Below are 18,313 nucleotides of genomic sequence, written 5' to 3'. Positions count from 1 at the left end.
CTGCATTGTTTTGGTTAAGTCTAACAGCAACTTTTTCTCTGCTCCTTTCTCCCTTTTGGACAGGGCATGGTGGGGGGGGCAGAGGGACAGCTCTTGACCAGGGGACTCCTCGTGTTGTAAATATCTGTAAATATTGTAACTCCTGTAGATGTTGTACACATTCACTGCATTCCATTGTAGATTGCAGTTCTGCCTGTAAACACAGCTTGCATTTGCTTCCAACTGAGCTGCTCTGGCACAGTTCATGTTGGGGAGGTGGAATTTCAACCCGTGACAACCTTTTGGGAGTGGGGCCAGAGGAGGCGACAAAAAGGACCCAAGGGATGCAGCTCGCCTCCAACAGAGAGAGGCTGAGAGAGTCAGGGTGTTTCAGCCTGGAGAAGAGGAGGCTCCAGGGAGACCTTCTGGTGGCCTTTCAGTGTTTAAAGCTGGGGACAGACTTTTGAGCAGGGCCTGAAGACGCAGACTGAAGAGAAGGGAGAAATGTTTGACACTGAGGATGATGAGAGCCTGTCTCAGGTTGCCCAGAGAGGTGGGAGCTGCACTATCCCTGGACCTATTCCAGGCCAGGTTGTTTGTCTGAGCAACCTGCTCTGGTTGCAGATGTTCCTGCTGGCTGTGGGGGGTTGGACTAGGTGAGCCTTGAAGACCCCTTCCAACTCAAACCATTCTGTGATTCCAATCAGGAAAGTGTCCTTCCCAAAAGTAACCCAAACCTCCTGGCCCTTCATGGTACTTGAGGAGGAGTTAAATCCACACAACTCCTACCAGAACAAGCAGGCTACTTGTCCTCAGGAAACACAAGACACTCAAGTTTCATGCATGCAGTTGGGTGGCTCGGGATGGGATGTCTGTCCCATGTCACCAAAACATTGCCACAGTGTGAGGAGGTGTCCTCTACTTGGGCATGTCCACAGTCAGGGAGGAAAGCTGGGACAAGAAATCTGTGTGCTGGCCTTGGCTGGTAGAGCTCCAAAGGAGCTGGGATGGTACAGCAAGGTGAGGGAGAGCAAGAAAGACACAGGAGGGCCTGGTCTCCCATCTCCAGCCACGTTTCTTACCTGCCATCTGGAGCCAGGCTCTTCTGCGCGGCTGCCAGCTTCCCGATCTCGCCCTGGGACATGGTTTTGTGCAGCTTGGTTTGGCCTTCCCCAGGGGTGAATCGCTGCGCCGTCTGCAACGAGCCAAGCAGCCAGAGTTGGAAGTGGAGACAGCTTTGGGATGCCAACTCACTGCCTAGGAGCTTTGGAGCAAGGCTTTATGTCCTGACTTTGTTTCTAACTGCCTCCAGGTGGAAACCTGCAGTCCTGTCGAGCTAGCGCCAACTACAGCATTGCTTCTCATCCTGCCACTCCAAACCCTTCTAAATGGTCCCTCCCCAGCCTTCTGGAGCTCCTCTTCAGATATTGAAATGCAGCTCTAGGGTCTCCCTGGAGCCTTCTCCCCTCCAGGTGAACAGTCCCAACTCTCTCAGCCTGTCCCCTTGGCAGAGGTTCTCCAGCTCTCTGATCATCTTCTGGACCCTGTCCATCATGTCCATGTCTCTCTTTGTGTTGAGGGCTCCAGAGCTGGACACAAGACTGCAGGTGAGGCCTCAGCAGAGCAGAGGGGCAAGATCCCCTCTCTCCATCTCTGGCAACACTGCTTTGGATACAGCCCAGGCTGCCATTGGCCTTCTGTGCTGCCAGTGCCCATTGCTGGCTCCTGTAGAGTTTCTCCCTCACCAGCACCCCCAAGTCCTTCTCTGCAGGGCTGCTCTCAATCTCATCATCCCCCAGCCTGGATTGATAGTGAGGGTGCCCTGACCCAAGTGCAATCTCCCTGACTCAGGAGATGATAGTTAAATATCTCCTGTAACTTCTCCATCACCTCAGTGTCTCAGCTGAGCACACTGTGAGTTGAAGCTTTCTGTTTTCTACTACTAAAAATATTTCTGATACAATTTCAGAAAAATTGGGCTGCAGGGGGGAGGTCACACGGACCTTATCTGCATTCTCCACCCCTAGACTGCCCTCCCCCAGGAGCCAGGAGATGGCGCACATGAAGCAAAATCGCCAGTGGGAAAGGGAGATGCTGCCTGCCCATCAAAGGGTTTCTTACTCCCATGGCTCTGCTATTTAGGGGGTGTCACTTAGGGAATGCACTATTTGGGCAAAAAGGGAAGAAGGATGATCTACCATTGCTGTCACCACCTCTCTCTAAGGCAAAAACGGAAGAGGGATGTTCTGATGCATCCTGGGATGCAGCCAAAGCAGTGTGGCCAGCAGGTTGAGAGAGGATCCTGCCCCTCTGCTCTGCTCTGGGGAGACCTCACCTGCAGTGCTGTGTCCAGCTGTGGGACCCCCAGCACAAGACAGACACGGAGCTGATGGAGAAGGTCCTGAGGAAGGCCACAAAAGTGATTAGAGAGCTGGAGAACTTCTCCCATGAAGACAGACTGGGAGGGTTGGGGCTGTGCACCCTGGAGAGGAGAAGGCTCCAGGGAGACCATAGAGCTGCATTTCAGGATCTGAAGAGAACCTACAGCAAGGCTGGGGAGGGACTGTTCAGAAGGACCTGTGGGAATAGGACAAGGGGCAATGGTTTGAAACTGGAGCAGGGCATATTTAGGTTGGACATCAGGAGGAAGTTCTGCACAGTGAGAGTGGTGAGACACTGGAACAGGCTGCCCTGAGAGGTGGTCAAGGCCCCAATCCTGGAGACATTCAAGATGAGACCCAATGTGGCCCTGGACAGCCTGTTCTAGTTGGAAGCATCCATGCTGATTGCAGCGGGGTTAGGGCCTTTGAGGGTCCCTTCCAACCTGATGCAATTTGTGAAGCTGTTTTGCCACTGCTATCACCACCTCTCTGTTAGGCAAAACTGGCAGAAGGATGCTCTGCCACTGCCATCATCACCTTTCTCTACTCTGCCCCTTCTTGACCTACTATCACTAAGCCTTTCCTCTGCTGCTGTCATAGCAACCTCTCCAGCTGCTGAAAGTAAGACCAAAAAGGTATTTTTGGTGTGAGATCCTTCTCCTCCAAGAAGCTCTGACGGAGAATGTTCTTGTCTGGTCAGGAAACCTTCTCAAATGTCAAGATGAGTCTCTGCATCAGAAAAATCTCCAGGCAGGGAACACCACAAAACATCACCTGGGGGCAAATTGCAGTAGCTGAGGGTCTGGAGTTGTTCCTTCTCTGAAGAGGGGACCAAATATTTTTCCTCTGAAAGAGGAACTCATGCTCCCCGCCCCCACTCTGGCACATGAGAACTATGGCCACAGGCCTGGCCCCAGCAGGCAGCAGTGCTAGAGGCTGCACTGTAGAACTTCCTGAAGCACAAGGGCAAGAGATCTCTCACTGCTGGCTCTGCAGGCACGCCTGGGATCAGCTGGTGACAGACACACTGATGCTTGCCAGTTTAAGGCTTTGGCATGCAGGCTGCAGCCACGTGCCTGCTTTGTTACCCAGGCCCTCTCTGTCAGAGCCTCTGCCAAAGGAGGATGAATTCTGCTGTGGTTTCTCTAACCACAGCTTCCCACTTATCTCATACAAGCTTAGGTGCAAACCACACCAGCAGCTACACCTCCCTCTTGTCTCACCACCAGGTAGGTTAAAATCCTCAGGTACTCACTTGGCCTTGCCAGGAAGCCCTTTAGGTGTCTTGGAGTCACACACTGGTGCACCTTGGCTTCCAGCTCTGGCTGGAAGTTGCTCTTGGTCTTTGCTGCTCTGGTGTACTCCAGACTTACGTCAGGAGCATCAGCTTCTGGTGGAGCTCTACTTACCAGCTGGTGATAGGACCACCACTGACTTGGCAGTCAAGAAATCAACAAGCAGAGCAGCCAGGTTCATGCCAGCGTAGCTGGTGAGCCACTACCTGTCCAGCTTCACAAGGTCTCATCTGATCTCTCTGGTCTATCCATCAGCCCTTGGCTGCTGAGCAGCACATTCAAAGAGGCTGCTTTGTGCAACAGTCATAGCTGGGGGCTGGAGCTGTGTGAATAAGACACTCACCAGCATGGAAACCAGCCCCTAGGTGGCAGCTGCCTGACTTGGCTTCATGTGGATATGACAAGACACAACAAATGTCTCCATACAGACATCAACCTGGCTTGAGCTTTTGCCCAGCCCCACATGCACCAGCACTGCTCTGCCACAGGCTGCTCCATCATCTGCAACACCCAGCTGGGCTCTGCTAATCAATACCAATAAACAGGCTCTAAATTTAGCCTCTCATGGCAATTCTGACCAAGAAAAGCCCCCAGCCAAAGGGCTGCTCCCAAACTTGCAATACAGAACACAGATGGAAACACCACAGAGGTTGGCAGGACACACAGAGGTGAGGGTAACCCTGAGCACACCAGGAAGCTAGGAAGCAGAACTCAACCACACAAGGGGTCAAAGTGCCACCACCAGCTGGAGCGAGTGATGGGGAGCAGAGGAGAAGGAGGGATACAGGAGAGACGACGGTTGGCACCTACTGCTACTTGCATGCAGGGAGAGCTGTTAAGTCAGGTGAGCAGAGTCCAAAGGAGCATTCCCAAAGAGTAGAATGAGCCAGGTTGCTCCCAGTGCTGGAGCTTGCTAAGCACCAGTCCAGCAGGAAAGGCTTATACAGCTAAAAACCCTCTGAAGCTTTGCCAGGGGGTACCCTCCAGGAACACAGCATGACACTCCCTATGTGGAGCAGCCTTCTCACCTCCTTCTGCTACCCAAACTCCTCCCTTTCCCTCATCTATGAGCAGGGAGAAGCACCAGGATGCAGCCAAGAGGCCTCATGTGTCTTTCAACCAGGTTTTGAGCATTCCTGGCTCACAACCCCTGGAAATTCAACAAAAGCAACCTTAAACATTCATGGAATTTGTAAATCTCTGCCCTCTGCCAGCAAGGAAATGATCCTGGGGAAAAAAAATTACCCTTTAGAATAAAAGCAGCTAACAGAAAAGTCACCAAAAGCCCTCCCTGGCCACCTGCCTTGCTTGGAAAAGCAGATTTTAGGATTGCATGAGATGTTTGCCAGAGCCATGATGAGGCTGCAGCAGACACTAAATCCCTGACTGGGGCTTTCAGGCTTTTCCTTGGGTTTTATTCTCAGCTCCACATCCAGCTCTGGAGCTGGAGCAGAGGAGCAGCTCCACTGCATGCCCCAGCTGAGCTCTTATGGCAGGAGACAACCCCTGGTGTTTAGCCACACTCCTTCAGGAACATCTCCACCACCTCAGGAATGAAAGCCAGGAGTGAGCTGGAAGCTGTTGGCCTCTTCTGCTCCTGAAACCTCCTGGATTGTGATTTTCCAAAAGCAGCTTATCCAGGCAGGAGATTAAGCCTGGGATGCAAACACTCAGCAGCATGAGCTCACCTATCATGCTCCTGCAGCTCATGGGCCTGCCAAGGGACAGCTGTTACTGGGCTGAAAAAGCCACCAAGGTGAGTTTGGGATTTTAAATTCCACTTTGCACCCACACTCTGTTGTTATTACATACTTGACACCATTTGGCCTTCCTTAAGACACTGTCTGAGGGCCGAACAATCATCTGGGGCTGAGTCAGAAGTGCCAGTAGGTGCAGCATTTCTGTCATTCTCTTCTGGTATCTGTAGCTTTTTGGACCATATTTCTTTTAATCTTTTTTATCACAGCCCCAGAGGATGGTTTGGGTTGGGAGGGACCTGAAAGGTCATTCAGTTCCAACCCCCTTGCTATGGGCAGGGACATCTCCCACCAGCTCAGGCTGCCTCATCCAACCTAGCCTTCAACACCTTCAGGGAGGGGGCATCCCTGGATGTGTGTGCATCCTTTTTAGAGCAAAAGGATTACACTGAGGTTAAAACCCCCTAAAAATCCAGGCAGCTGTGCAACACAGGTTGCAAGGCTCCAGGTAAGACCTGGACACAGTAGATGCTATCAAATGGCATCCTGGCCTGCATCAGGAAGAGTGTGGCCAGCAGGAGCAGGGAAGACATTCTGCCCCGCACTCAGCACTGGTTAGGCCACAGCTTGAGTCCTGTGTCCAGTTCTGGGCCCCACAGTTTAGGAAAGATGTTGAGATGCTGAAAGGTGTCCAGAGAAGGGAAACAAAGCTGGGAAGGGGTCTGGAACACAGCCCTGCAAGGAGAGGCTGAGGGAGCTGGGCTTGCTTAGCCTGCAGAAGAGGAGGCTCAGGGGAGACCTTCTTGCTCTCTACAGCTCCCTGAAGGGAGGTTGTAGCCAGCTGGGGGTTGGGCTCTTCTGTCAGGCAAGCAGCCCCAGAACAAGAGGACACAGTCTCAAGCTGTGCCAGGGGAGGTTTAGGCAGAGGTGAGGAGAAAGTTCTTCCCAGAAAGAGAGATTTGCCATTGGGATGTGCTGCCCAGGGAAGTGGTGGAGTCACTGTCCCTGGAGGTGTTCAAGAAAGGCTTGGATGTGGCCCTTGGAGCCACAGTTTAGTTGTCAGGAGGTGCTAGGTATTAGGTCATAGGTTGGACTTGATGATCTCTGAGGTCTTTTCCAACCTTGCTGATTCTGTGATTCTATGAAATCAAACCAGGAAACACAATTTCCCCATTTTGCATCCATTCCTGCTGTGTTCACCGAGTTCACCCCTCTACAGCATTCTTGGAAGTGGGAAGAAGAAGCAGAGTGAGGGGTGAGTGCAGCTAAGGTTAGCAGAGAGAGGCTCTCCTTTCCCTCACCGCCTCGAAAACCAAAACCAAAACACCAAACAAAACCAAACCCCAAATTACCATTTCGGAGTCACTGTAACAGGCCTGCCCCAGCCGGGCTGCAGGCAGCACCTGGGGCTGAGGAGGTTGGTCAGAGGAGAGAAGGAACTCAAAATTGGCATCGTAATCATCTTCCTCCGTGTCCCCCTCCCCATCAGCACAAGAACCTCCTCTAGTCAAGAAATCGGAGCGCGTCCGCGCCATGCGGGCTTTCTTTTTATGGGTCGGCCTGGGCACCTGCTTGACCAAAGGATAGAACAAAATAAAACAAAACAAAACAGCAAAAAGGGGGGGTGAAAAGGAAAAAAAAATTGTCCAAAAAACCAAAACCAACCAAACAAACAAAACCCCCCAGGAGATTCTAACCCAGGTGGTGGCATCTGCGGCATAGCTCCGGCGCGGACTTCAGGCATCAGCCCTGAGCCACATCTCACAGCTCTCCTGAGAGCCCTCCTGGAGCACTGGGGCCTGATCTGGAGCCTCTGTTCCAGGAGGGATCTGGAGGTACTGGAAGGTGTCCAGAGAAGGGCCACAAGGAGGAGCAGAGGACTGGAGCTGCTCTGCTCTGGAGAGTTGGGGTTCTGCAGTCTGGAGAAGGCTCCCAGGAGACCTCATTGTGGCCTTCCAGGATCTGAAGGGGGCTACAAGAAAGCTGGGGAGGGACTTTTGAGGGTGTCAGGGAGGGATGGGACTGGGGGGAATGGAGCAAAACCAGAAGTGGGGAGATTGAGATTGGATGTTAGGAAGAAGTTGTTGCCCAGGAGGGTGGTGAGAGCCTGGCACAGGCTGCCCAGGGAGGTGGTGGAAGCCTCCTGCCAGGAGGTGTTTGCAGCCAGGCTGGAGGTGGCTGTGAGCAACCTGCTGTGGTGTGAGGTGTCCCTGCCCATGGCAGGGGGTTGGAACTGGCTGAGCCTTGGGCTCCCTTCCAACCCTGACAGTTCTGTGACTCTGTGACACTGCAAACCCCAGTGAGGGAACACTGTTCTGTCTGTCACACACAACAAAAGCAGAGGACCAGGAGAAGCCAAACTGAAAGCAGCAGGGTGAGGCTGGACAATGATGGATGTTTACTCAAACGGACACTGGGACCAAACCAAGACAAGACTCTGGTGGACAGTGTTTGCCATCAGGACTCAGGGCATGGGGGCTTTTTATTTTAAAGAGAAGGTTGAGTTTGCAGACTCCTCTGAAGTATAGTTTGCCATACCATGCTAGCCCCCTGTTGAGCGACCCTTGTGCTTTAGGCTTCACTTCTTGGAAGCTTTTGAGGGAAAACTGGCCAAAAAATGGTTTCCCGCCCCCCAAGCCTGTTCAATTAAAAGAGAAAATAAAGGCAGCCACAACTTACCTCTCCTCTGCCAGACCCTGGCATCTTGAATGGCTTCCTAGGTGGCTCTCCCTTGGGCAGGCATTGGTGATTTGCTTCTCTGCTGAAACACAAAGCACAGAGATTTGGAGTCCACCCCAGGGTTCTGCAGTACCTTTGGGCAGTGCTCACCAATTAACGCATCCCAGGTGACTCTGAAAGGGTCAGAGGGCAGAAGATGTTTGCCAAGTAAAATTCATAGATTCATAGAATGAGTTGGGTTTGAAGGGACCTCAGAGGTCATCCAGCTCCAACCCGCCTGCCATGGGCAGGGACCCCTCCCACCAGCCCACATTGCTCAAGGCCTCATCCAGCCTGACCTTCAACACCTCCAGGCAGGAGGCAGCCACAGCCTCCCTGGGCAGCCTGTGCCAGTGTCTCACCACCCTCACTCTAAAGAATTTCTTCCTCATCTCCAGTCTCAATCTCCCCTCTCCCAGCTCAAAGCCATTGTCCTTCATCCTGTCCCTCCCAGCCCTTGTCAAAAGTCCCTCCCCAGCTCTCCTGGAGCCCCTTCAGGTGCAGCAAGGCTGCTCTGTGGTCTCCCTGCAGCCTTCTCTTCTCCAGGCTGAACAGCCCCAACTCTCCCAGCCTGTCCCCACAGGGGAAGTTCTCCAGCCCTCTGGTCATCTCTGTGACCTCCTCTGGGCTCTCTCCAGCAGTTCTGAATAAACTCCTCACCAAGCCCAGGTGCAAGGGCTGCTGCTGGCTTTCCTGAGGGGCTAAGGGCTGAGTTTTGACTGGCTGCTCCCTTCCCCCATCCCCTGTGTCTGGGCTGGGTTAAAGAACCTGCACAAATTAAACAGGAACCTCCTCCTGTCACAGTGCCACCCAGAGCAGTACATCAAGGGTGGCCACCAGGAGGATGGGGACTGCCTTTTTACAAGGAGTCACATGGCAAAGAAAAGGGGTGATGGGGACAAGTTAATGCTGGGGAGATTCTGATTGGACTCCAGACAGAAATGTTTCCAAATGAGAACAGTTGGACATTGGAATCATCTCCCAAGGGAAGCAGTGGATTCCCCTGCACTGGACAGTTCTTGACAGGGTGCTGGGCCAGCTCATTTCATCTACACCAGCAGCTAGGAAAAGTTGAACCTGATGATCCTTGGGGTCCCTCCCAACCTGGCATTGTGTGCTCCTGTGAACCACAGGACACCTGGAGGTGCTTCATCAATAGTAACCATTCACTGGTAGCTCTTGCCTTGGAAAGGGAGCAGCAGGATCTGGGGGATGCTTATGTCCTTTTTGAGCTGAAGGACCAAAATGTCTGCAAACTTAGGCTATGCATCAGACACAGAGTGTCTGTTGTGCCAAGGTCTGGCTGGGATGTCCAGACCCCTTGCTGGAGCAGCTCATCACTGAGGCAGTGTGGTGGTGTTGATCAGCTGCTCAGCCTGCCTCACCCCACTCCTTGTCCCTCTGACCACCCAAAAACCCCAAGGCTATTTTCTTCATCTCTTACCTTGAGAATAAACTCTCACTGCGCCTCCAGGGCAAGGGAAAGAAGGTCAACCCTCCTGCTCTTAACTCCCTTCACTTGCTAATATCCATGATTATCTCTCCTGGCTTACATAAGAGACTGACAAATCATATTTCCAGCTCCTCCTTTTCCTCTGATCTCTGTCCATTCCTTGCTAGAAGATCAAGAAACCTATCTCATGTTGCTGAGGGTTTGGTATGATCTCCAGAAACAACTTTCTGGACCATGCATGTAAAATGGTCTCTAGTAGAACAAAAAGTCCACAGAGAAAGTCCACAAAGAAAACTCACAGAGGAAGCCAAGAGAAAAAGACTATGGAGAAAGCCAAAAGAGAAAGCCCACAGAGAGAGTCCAGAGAGAGAGGCCATAAAGAAAACCAAGAGAGAAAGCCCACAAGAGAAAGTCCACAGAGGACTGTGGCAGTTCAGGCTGGGTGCCTCTTGTTACTGCCACATCAGTTACACCTCTGCTGACCCCAGCGTCCAGCCCAGTAAGGTGGACACAGGACACAGCCTATTTCTACCCATAAATCCTGCATGCTATAAATCCATCTGCAAAGTCCTTCTCTTCCTCTTTCTTCCCTCTTCTTGCTCTCTACAACTCCCTGCAGGGAGGTTGGAGCCAGCTGGGGGTTGGGCTCTTCTGCCAGGCAACCAGCACCAGAACAAGAGGACACAGTCTCAAGCTGTGCCAGGGGAGGTTTAGGCTGCAGGTGAGGAAGAAATTCTTCACAGAAAGAGAGATTGGCCCTTGGGATGTGCTGCCCAGGGAGGTGGTGGAGTCACCATCACAGGAGGTGTTTAGGAAGAGCCTGGATGAGGCACTTGGTGCCATGGTTTAGTTGATTAGATGGTGTTGGGTGATTGGTTGGACTTGATGATCTCAAAGGTCTTTTCCAACCTGGTTAATTATTCTGTATTCTGTATGACCCTCAGGTGGGGAGAAGGGAAGTGTTGGGAAGCTTTTGGGTGTGGTGTGAGTGACTCTGTATGCTTTGGGATATCTTTGCCATTATGCTTTGCAAACTCTGTAAAACACCAAATGCTTTTCCATTTAAACTTTCCCTCACTCTCCAATCCATTTGTGTGAGTGTCAATCTTTTGTCCCTCTCGGGGCAACAGAGGATCTGTCCAGCCTTAAACCAAGACAAGGACCATGGAGAAAACCAGTAGAGGAGGCCCACAGAGAGTCCACAGAGAAAGAAACAGAGAAAGTCAATAAAGCCCAGAGAGAAAGACCATGGAGAGAGCCCACAGAGAAAGCCAGTGGAGAAAGCCCCTGGTGCCAGCCCCCAGGCTTTACTCACTGGAGGCCGAAGGGATTGTCTTTTGGTGTGAAGAACATAGCTCCTGCCTTCTTCTCCTCGGTGGCCTGGTTGGGCACCCAGGGCTGCCGGATCCGCTCTGCCTTCGAGAAGTGGCTGCCTGGGAGGTCCTTGGGGTCCAGAGCTGGTCTGGAATGGTACCGAGGTTCCAGCACTGCCGCCGCCTGCCCTTCTCTTCGCTCCATGAACATGCTGACAGGTCTGTCCTTGGGGGCACCGTGGGCTGGAGAGGTGCCCCTGCTCCCAACAGTCAGACCTTTGATGTCTACTGATGAGGCTGGGCTGATCCCTGTGCTGCGGCTGTGCTCTGCTCTGCTCTGGGGGTGCAGGATGAGGACCGACTGCGGCCGGCTCTCTGGTTTTTTGGTCAGCTTGAGGGAGGGCTCCTTCAGTCTGCTCTGCTCAGCCCTCTGCAAAGCCTCCACCTTCCCCTGCTGTTCAAAGGCTTTTCGTTGTCTCTCCAGAATTTCCTTCTGCTGGCGGATCTGCTCCATCATCTCCCTCTCGTTCTGCAGCTGAAGCTGCTTTTGCCGTTCCTCCTTCTCCACGTTGAGCCTTTCCAGTCTCTCGATGACAGAGTCTGGGGAATGTGCTGCAGGTGCTGCCCCACGCTCCTCTCTTCCTGTGGAGGACTTCTCTTCCTCCTCTCCCGAGGCTCTGCCCCGGTCTGGCTCAGAGTCCTTCCTGACCTCAGAGAACATAATTGTCCTCTCCTCTCTTTCTGCTGTTCTCTTCCTCAAGCTATCCTCCATTAGCTTCACCTTGTCTTGTGGTGGGATGTAGAAGGTAGGCAGGTTGCTGGAGAGGAAGGCCTCCTTCGGATGTGCCTTGTAGGCAGCGTTCTGAGGGTCCCCAGCCACGCGCTCCCTCCCGGGGAGGATATCGGCAACCTCCAAGCCTGAGGGCATCCTTCTGCAAGCAGGCAAACTGCTGTTGACATCTGCTGCACAGAAAGACCTCTCCTGCAGATGGGCCTGGGGACTGCTAGGTAAAGAGTCAGTGGGCAAGGGCTGCGCCTCTTGCTCCTCTGAAAGCAAGCAAATGAGTTTGTTACTTGGGGGATCTTCACAGCTTAACATCTCAAAGCTCCCTTGAGAGCTCTCGCTCTCGGGGGTTTCCTGAGGGGAGTGCAGTGCCTCAGGCAGCAGCTCGGTGGACCAGCGCCGCTCCTCTGACGGGGACAGCCCCCCCGTGGAGCGCACCTTCAGCAGCTCCAGGCTGAACTTGGCCTGCTCCAGCTCACGCATCCTCCGGCTCTCCCTTTTTGCACGAACCACTCTCTTCTGGTTGAGGTCCTCCAGCGACTTGGGCCTCTCCCTCACGGTGACCTCCTCCTCGGCATCCATCCCGCTCTGGCTGCTGGCTCTCTCGTGCCGTTTGTACAGGAAGTCTGCAGCAGCCTCCAGGGGCTCCAGGTGATTCACTCTGTTGTTCTCCATCAGGGATTTGTGCTCCTCCACAGCTCTCACTCGCTCTTCAAACGAGCTGTCCTCCCACTGGGATGGGTCAGAGCCCCTGACCTCCAAAGCAGCATCTTCCAGTCCATCCTCATCTCTACCTGCCAGGCCGTTCTCCAGCTGCACCTCTTTTAATCGCTGCTCTTTCAAAGCTCTAAACCTGCAGGACAACAGACAAACAGCCATGGTGCCCCTGTGCCCACTCACATACCTGCAAGACCTGCTGGCATCACATCACCACCACCATCATCACCTCACCACTACCAGCACCACATCACCACCATTATGACCTCACCACCACTAGCATCACCTCACCACCACTATCATCACCACACCACCACCAGCATCACCTCACCACCACTATCATCACCTCACCACCACCAGCACCACATCACCACCACTATCATCACCTCACCACCACCATCATCACCTCACCAGCACCACCACCACCACTTCACTACTACTATTATGACCTCACCACCACCATCACATCACCACCATTCTGACCTCACCACCACCAGCACAACATCACCACCACTATCATTACCTCACCACCACCAGCACCACATCACCACCACTATCATCACCTCACCACCATCACCTCACCAGCACATCACCACCACCAGCACCACCTCACCACCACCATCATCACCTCACCACCACCACCAGCACCACTTCACCACTACTATTATGACCTCACCACCACCAGCACCACATCACCCCCGCCAGCACCACCACCTCACCACCACCAGCACCACCTCACCACCATCATCACCTCACCACCACCACCAGCACCACTTCACCACTACTATTTCACCTCACCACCACCACCAGCACCACTTCAACACTACTATTATGACCTCTCCACCACCATCACCACCTCCCCACCATCGTCACCTCACCACCACCAATGCCACCTCACCACCATCGCCACCTCACCAGCACCATCACCTCACCGCCATCAGCACCTCCCCACCATCGTTATCTCCAAGCAACCCTCCTTGTGCATGTTCGGTTTTTGACCTCCTCTTATGCCATCACTCCTCCTCAAGGACTGCCCCACCACACCTGTAAGCTCCTCTCATGCTGAGGGCAGCAGCTCCAGCCTCCATCCCTGGTCTAGGTTGTTTGTAAGCCAATGGAACCAAGAGATCTTAACCCACTGCACTCCCTCGGCTTCTCCATCTTCACTTCCCTGCTTGGACTCCCTCTGGTACAGCAAGCAGGGACTTGTGCTCCACGCCAAGAGCACTTTGCAGCTCCCAAATCTTCCCCCTCTATGTCAAGGTGTTCTGTATCTTGCAGGCAGTGCCTCTGGAGAAGGAACCAAGAGCTGCCCCATGGCCAGCAGGAGAAGGCATGGCTGGAAACCCTCTCCCCTTGGCAGCAGCTGGCTCCAGTACCTCATGTGGCTGTAAGGAAGCAAGCAGGGCGCTGAGGCAATCGGAGTTAAAAATAGGCTGCTTAAAGTGGTGCTGCTGCCAGGGGGGGGAAAGCCCTCGTGGGTATTTCTGGCCTGGGCTTTCTGCTGTCTACGTGCTCTGGCCTGAAATAGGCTTTGCTAATTCCAGGAGTAGGGCAGGCAGTTAAATAAACTCCTTTGCTAGAAAGTGTGGAGCAATGAAGGATCAAGGCAGGTCGGGGAAGGGTCAGAGATCCCAGAAAGGGGACTCCATCCTCTGCAAGTCACTGCAGCCTGAACAGTGTCCCAGCTGCTACCAACCACCTCCCTCCTCAACCAGCAACATCAGAATCAAGGAATCATCAAGGTTGGAGAAAACCTCTAAGGTCACTGAGTCAAACCTTAACCCAGCTACCATGACCACCAAACTAGATCCTGAAGTGCCACAGCCACAGATCTCTTGAACACCTCCAGGGATGGGGACTCCACCACCTCCCTGGGCAGCCTCTTCCAATCCCTGACCAAAGAAATCTTTTCCTACTCTCCAACTTAACCATCCCCTGGCACAACCTAAGCTCATTTCCTCTCATCCTATCACTTACTTACTTGGAAGAAGAGCCCAACCCCACCTCACTCCAACCTCCTTTCAGGGAGCTGCAGAGAGCAATGAGGTTTCTCCCTCAGCCTCCTCTTCTCCAGGCTGAACAACCCCAGGTCCCTCAGCCCTCCAAACCATTATTGCTTTCTCTGGACACACTCCAGCCCCTCCATATCCTTCTCACACTGTGGCTCCCACTAAGTGGTTTCTTTGTGGAGGCCAAGGGCATTACCTCTGTCGTGCCAGGTACCCCCTGCAGGCTGCCTGCAGGCCGATGAGCTGGGCCCTGCGGGTGGCGGAGCGGAGCCTGGTGCGGTGCCCTCGCCAGGCTGCCTGGATGGTGGTGGCGGCGGCGTGACGGCGCCTGCGCTGCTCCCGCCAGCAGCTCTGGATCAGGTGGGCAGCCAGCTGCATCTGCAAGAACCTTCTCCTCTCCAGGAAGCCACGCCAGTGGCTCTGCAGCACGATGGCAGCTCTGCCCAGGACCAGAGGGTCCGGGGGGGGTTCCCCTTGCTTTCGGCTCCGGTAGCTGCGCCAAAACCTCTGCAAACACAGCAGGCAGCTCCTGGTAAGGGTCTGTGGAGTAGGGGTGGCACAGCACCTGCCTTAGTGTAGCCTCCTCTGCTCTGCCTTCCCCATGCCCAAATTATGATGGCACTAGGAGGCAACTCCTGATTGCAAGCTCCTTCATCAGAGAGCAGACCTGATTTTATCCATCAGTTGTATCTGTGCCACAGAATCCCAGCATGGGGTGGGGTGGAAGGGACCTCCGGGGGTCATCCAGTTCACCCCACCCTGCAGGGCACCCAGAGCAGCTTGCCCAGCATCACAAAGGCCAGGCAGGTTTGGAAGCTCTTCAGAGAAGGAGACTCCAAAACCTCTCTGGGCAGCCTGCTCCAGGCCTCCAGCACCCTCACACCAAACAAGTTTCTCCTCCTGTTCTCCCGGAACCTCCTGGGTTCCAGTTTCTGCCCATTGCCCCTTGTCCTGTCACCAGGCTCCACTGAGAAGAGTCTGGCCCCAGCCTCTTGCCTCCAAGCCCTTTTGCTCTTGCTGAGCATTGCTCAGATCCCCTCTGGGGCTCTCAGCCTTTGCTTCTCATAGAGCTACTCCAGGCCCCTCAGCAGCTTTGTAGCCTCCACTGGAATCTCTCCAGTAGTTCCCTGTCTCTCCTGAACTGGGGAGCCCAGAACTGGGCACAGTAGTCTAGATGTGGCCTACTTGGCCACAAGGGCACATTGCTGGCTCATGGGGAACTTGTTGCCCACCAGCACTCCCAGGTCTTTCTCTGCAGAGCTGCTGTCCACCTGTCCTGCTGCAGAAGGTTGTTCCTCCCAGGATGCAGGACCCTATACCTGCCCTTGTAGAACTTCATGAGGCTCCCCCTGCCCAGCTCTCCACCTTGTCCAGGTCTGGTTGAATGGCAGCACAGCCTGACAGGGTGTCAGCCACTCCTCCTGGTTTGGTATCATCAGCAAGTGGGCTGAGGGGACTTCCTGTGTTGAAGTCATTGATGAAGATGCTGAACAACACCAGACCCTGTCCTGACCCACAGTGACCACCACAGGCCCCCAACTAGACTCTGAGCCACCAATAGCAACCCTCTGAGCTCTGCCCTCTAGCCAGGTCCCTGCAGGATTCCTGGATTGCAATATACAAGAAACCCAGGGACTGTCACCTACCTGTATGGTGACTGTGGCTTGCCTCAGGCTGAGGAACTGCCTCCTGCAGAGCAGGCTGCGAAACCAGCGCTGCAGCAGTGTGATGCGGCGCAGCACCTCCTGGTGCAGCAGGTCCTGCAGAAGCTGTCGCTCCCTCTCCTTCACAAACACCTGCCCAAAAACAAACCCCAGCATGGAACCCTCACAAGACCGAAGATGCATGATTTAAACCTCCTGGGTGCTGGAAGCCCAGAAGGAAGGTCAGAAGCTGATGGTAGCTAAGCAACCTCCAATGGGCTTCCGCAGTTTCACCTCTGACCTGTGACTGTCCGAGCCCTGAGATACAGAACCAGGGAACGTGGAACGGTTTGGGTCAGAAGAGCCTTTAAAGATATCTGGTCCAGCCCCACTCTAGTGAGCAAGGATGAAGATCTTCAGCTACAGCAGGTTGCTCAGAGCCCCAAACCTGCAATGGTTCCAGAGCTGGAACATCTATGACCTCTCTGGGCAGCCTGGGACAGGGTCTCACCACCTTCAGTGTAAACAATTCCTTCCTTCTCTCCAGTCTGAGTCTCCCTCTTTCAGTTTAAACCATCACCCCTTGGCCTGTCACAACAGGCCCTGCTCAGAAGTCTGTCCCCAGCTTTCTGACTGGCCCCTTGAACCACCAGAAGGTTCTCCCTTGGAGCCTTCTCTTCTCCAGGCAAAATAACCCAAACTCTTCCTCATAGAAAACTTTCACCTTGGTTTGGTGAACTTAGCATCACAGAATCCAGGCCCCCAAATCCACTGGGATTATTTAGACCTTAGCATTATTTGTCTTTTTGCATCCACTGATGGTTTATATACATTCTACTACTTCTCTGCTCAGGATCTGTGGGAAATTGTCCAGGTACAGCCTAAAACTACCACATCTTCTCATGGAGGATAGACCAGATGTTAAACTGATAAAGAAGAGACAGTACACTGGATGTGCACTAAGAGGCCAAGAAAAGGCCTTCAGGGGAGGCAAAGTGACACCTGCTGTATCAGGCCATGGTCCATTAAAGGGTGTCCTGTTCATACCAGACCTGGCACTTGTGGTTAACACAAAACAATGATGCTCCTTAACAGTCACAGAATTGTTTGGGTTGGAAAAACTCTTTAAGGTCATCCAGTCCAACCATTCTCTAACTCTGCCGAGGCTGCTGCTAAACTCATGTCCCTCAGCACCACATCTCTGCCTCTTGGGAACACCTCCAGGGATGGAGATTCAACCACCTCCCTGGGCAGCCTGTTGCAGTGTCTCCTCATCTCCACTCTCAATCTTCCCTCTTCCAGCTTAAAGCCTTTCAGTGATGAAGTTTCTTCTAATGTCCAACCTAAACCTCCCTTGGTGCAACCTGAGGCCATTTCTTCTCTTCCAATCACTTGCTGCTAGGAGGAAGAGCCCAACTGCCACCCAATAATATTCCAAACTCCATTTAATCATTAAAGAAGTCAAGGCAAACTTTCTATCTCTCACTTAAACACCAGTCTGAGGAGAAACATTTACCATTGTTCTTCCAACTTGGTAGTTGTCTGGATCGAGCTGCATCCTCTGGAAGAAGTCCTGGATGTTGTGTTTAGAGGGAGTGATCCCTTGGGGCAGGAGGACATGGAAACGGTTCACAAAATCCTGAGAAGGGAAAGGGGAAAGCCCAAGGTTTGGTTAGCTTTGTCCAGCTGTGCCCCCTTCACAAAACCACAGATTTGTTTGGGTTGGAAAAGCCCTCCAAGATCATCCAGTCCAGCCATCAACCCAACCCCACCATGGCCATCAAACCATGGTCCCAGGTGCCATGGCCACAGGTTTCTGGAACACCTCCAGGATGGTGACTCCACCACCTCCCTGGGCAGCCTCTTCCAACCCCTGTCCAAAATCAAGCAAAATACTTTTCTTCCATACAGAATGGGTTTGCACCACTGGCCACACACAATGGGACCCATTGAATGAGCAGAAGGCCAGAGAGCATTTTACAGAGTGGGGAACACCAAGGTTTGTCCACATTTGTGGTGTGGCAGGAAGCGCAGCAAAGCAGGCACCCAGCAACCTTCAGATGTCTTTCAGTGTGGAAGGAGAAGTTTTCTACAACCCACAAGGTCACCTTGGGTGAAAAAATCAGTTTAGGCTGGAAGGGACCTCAGAGATCATCTACTCCAAGCTCCTTGCCATGGGCAGGACACCTCTCAAATAGACTTGGTTGCTCAAGGCCTCATCCAGCCTGGCCTGGAACACCCCCAGGCAGGAGGCATACACAGCCTCCCTGGGCAACCTGTTCCAGAGCCTCACCACCCTCACACTGAAGAACTTCTTCCTC

General features: G+C 53.3%; 1 protein-coding gene across 1 annotated transcript in view; it reads right to left on the bottom strand.

Annotated features, from left to right (window-relative positions):
* Positions 1-18,313, bottom strand: part of MYO9A (myosin IXA) — a 221,133-nt gene that overhangs the window by 29,642 nt on the left and 173,178 nt on the right. The window contains exons 21-27 of the mRNA XM_054169279.1: positions 17,509-17,631; positions 15,996-16,145; positions 14,546-14,856; positions 10,839-12,473; positions 8,032-8,113; positions 6,705-6,923; positions 1,062-1,174 (exon numbers count right to left, since the gene is read on the bottom strand). Of these exons, the coding sequence (XP_054025254.1) occupies positions 1,062-1,174; positions 6,705-6,923; positions 8,032-8,113; positions 10,839-12,473; positions 14,546-14,856; positions 15,996-16,145; positions 17,509-17,631 (2,633 nt within the window). The remainder of the gene's footprint in view (positions 1-1,061; positions 1,175-6,704; positions 6,924-8,031; positions 8,114-10,838; positions 12,474-14,545; positions 14,857-15,995; positions 16,146-17,508; positions 17,632-18,313) is intronic.

The sequence above is a fragment of the Dryobates pubescens genome, chromosome 17 (assembly GCF_014839835.1).
Source record: "Dryobates pubescens isolate bDryPub1 chromosome 17, bDryPub1.pri, whole genome shotgun sequence".
Lineage (NCBI taxonomy): Eukaryota > Metazoa > Chordata > Aves > Piciformes > Picidae > Dryobates > Dryobates pubescens.
This window is presented reverse-complemented; position numbering and strand designations above follow the sequence as displayed.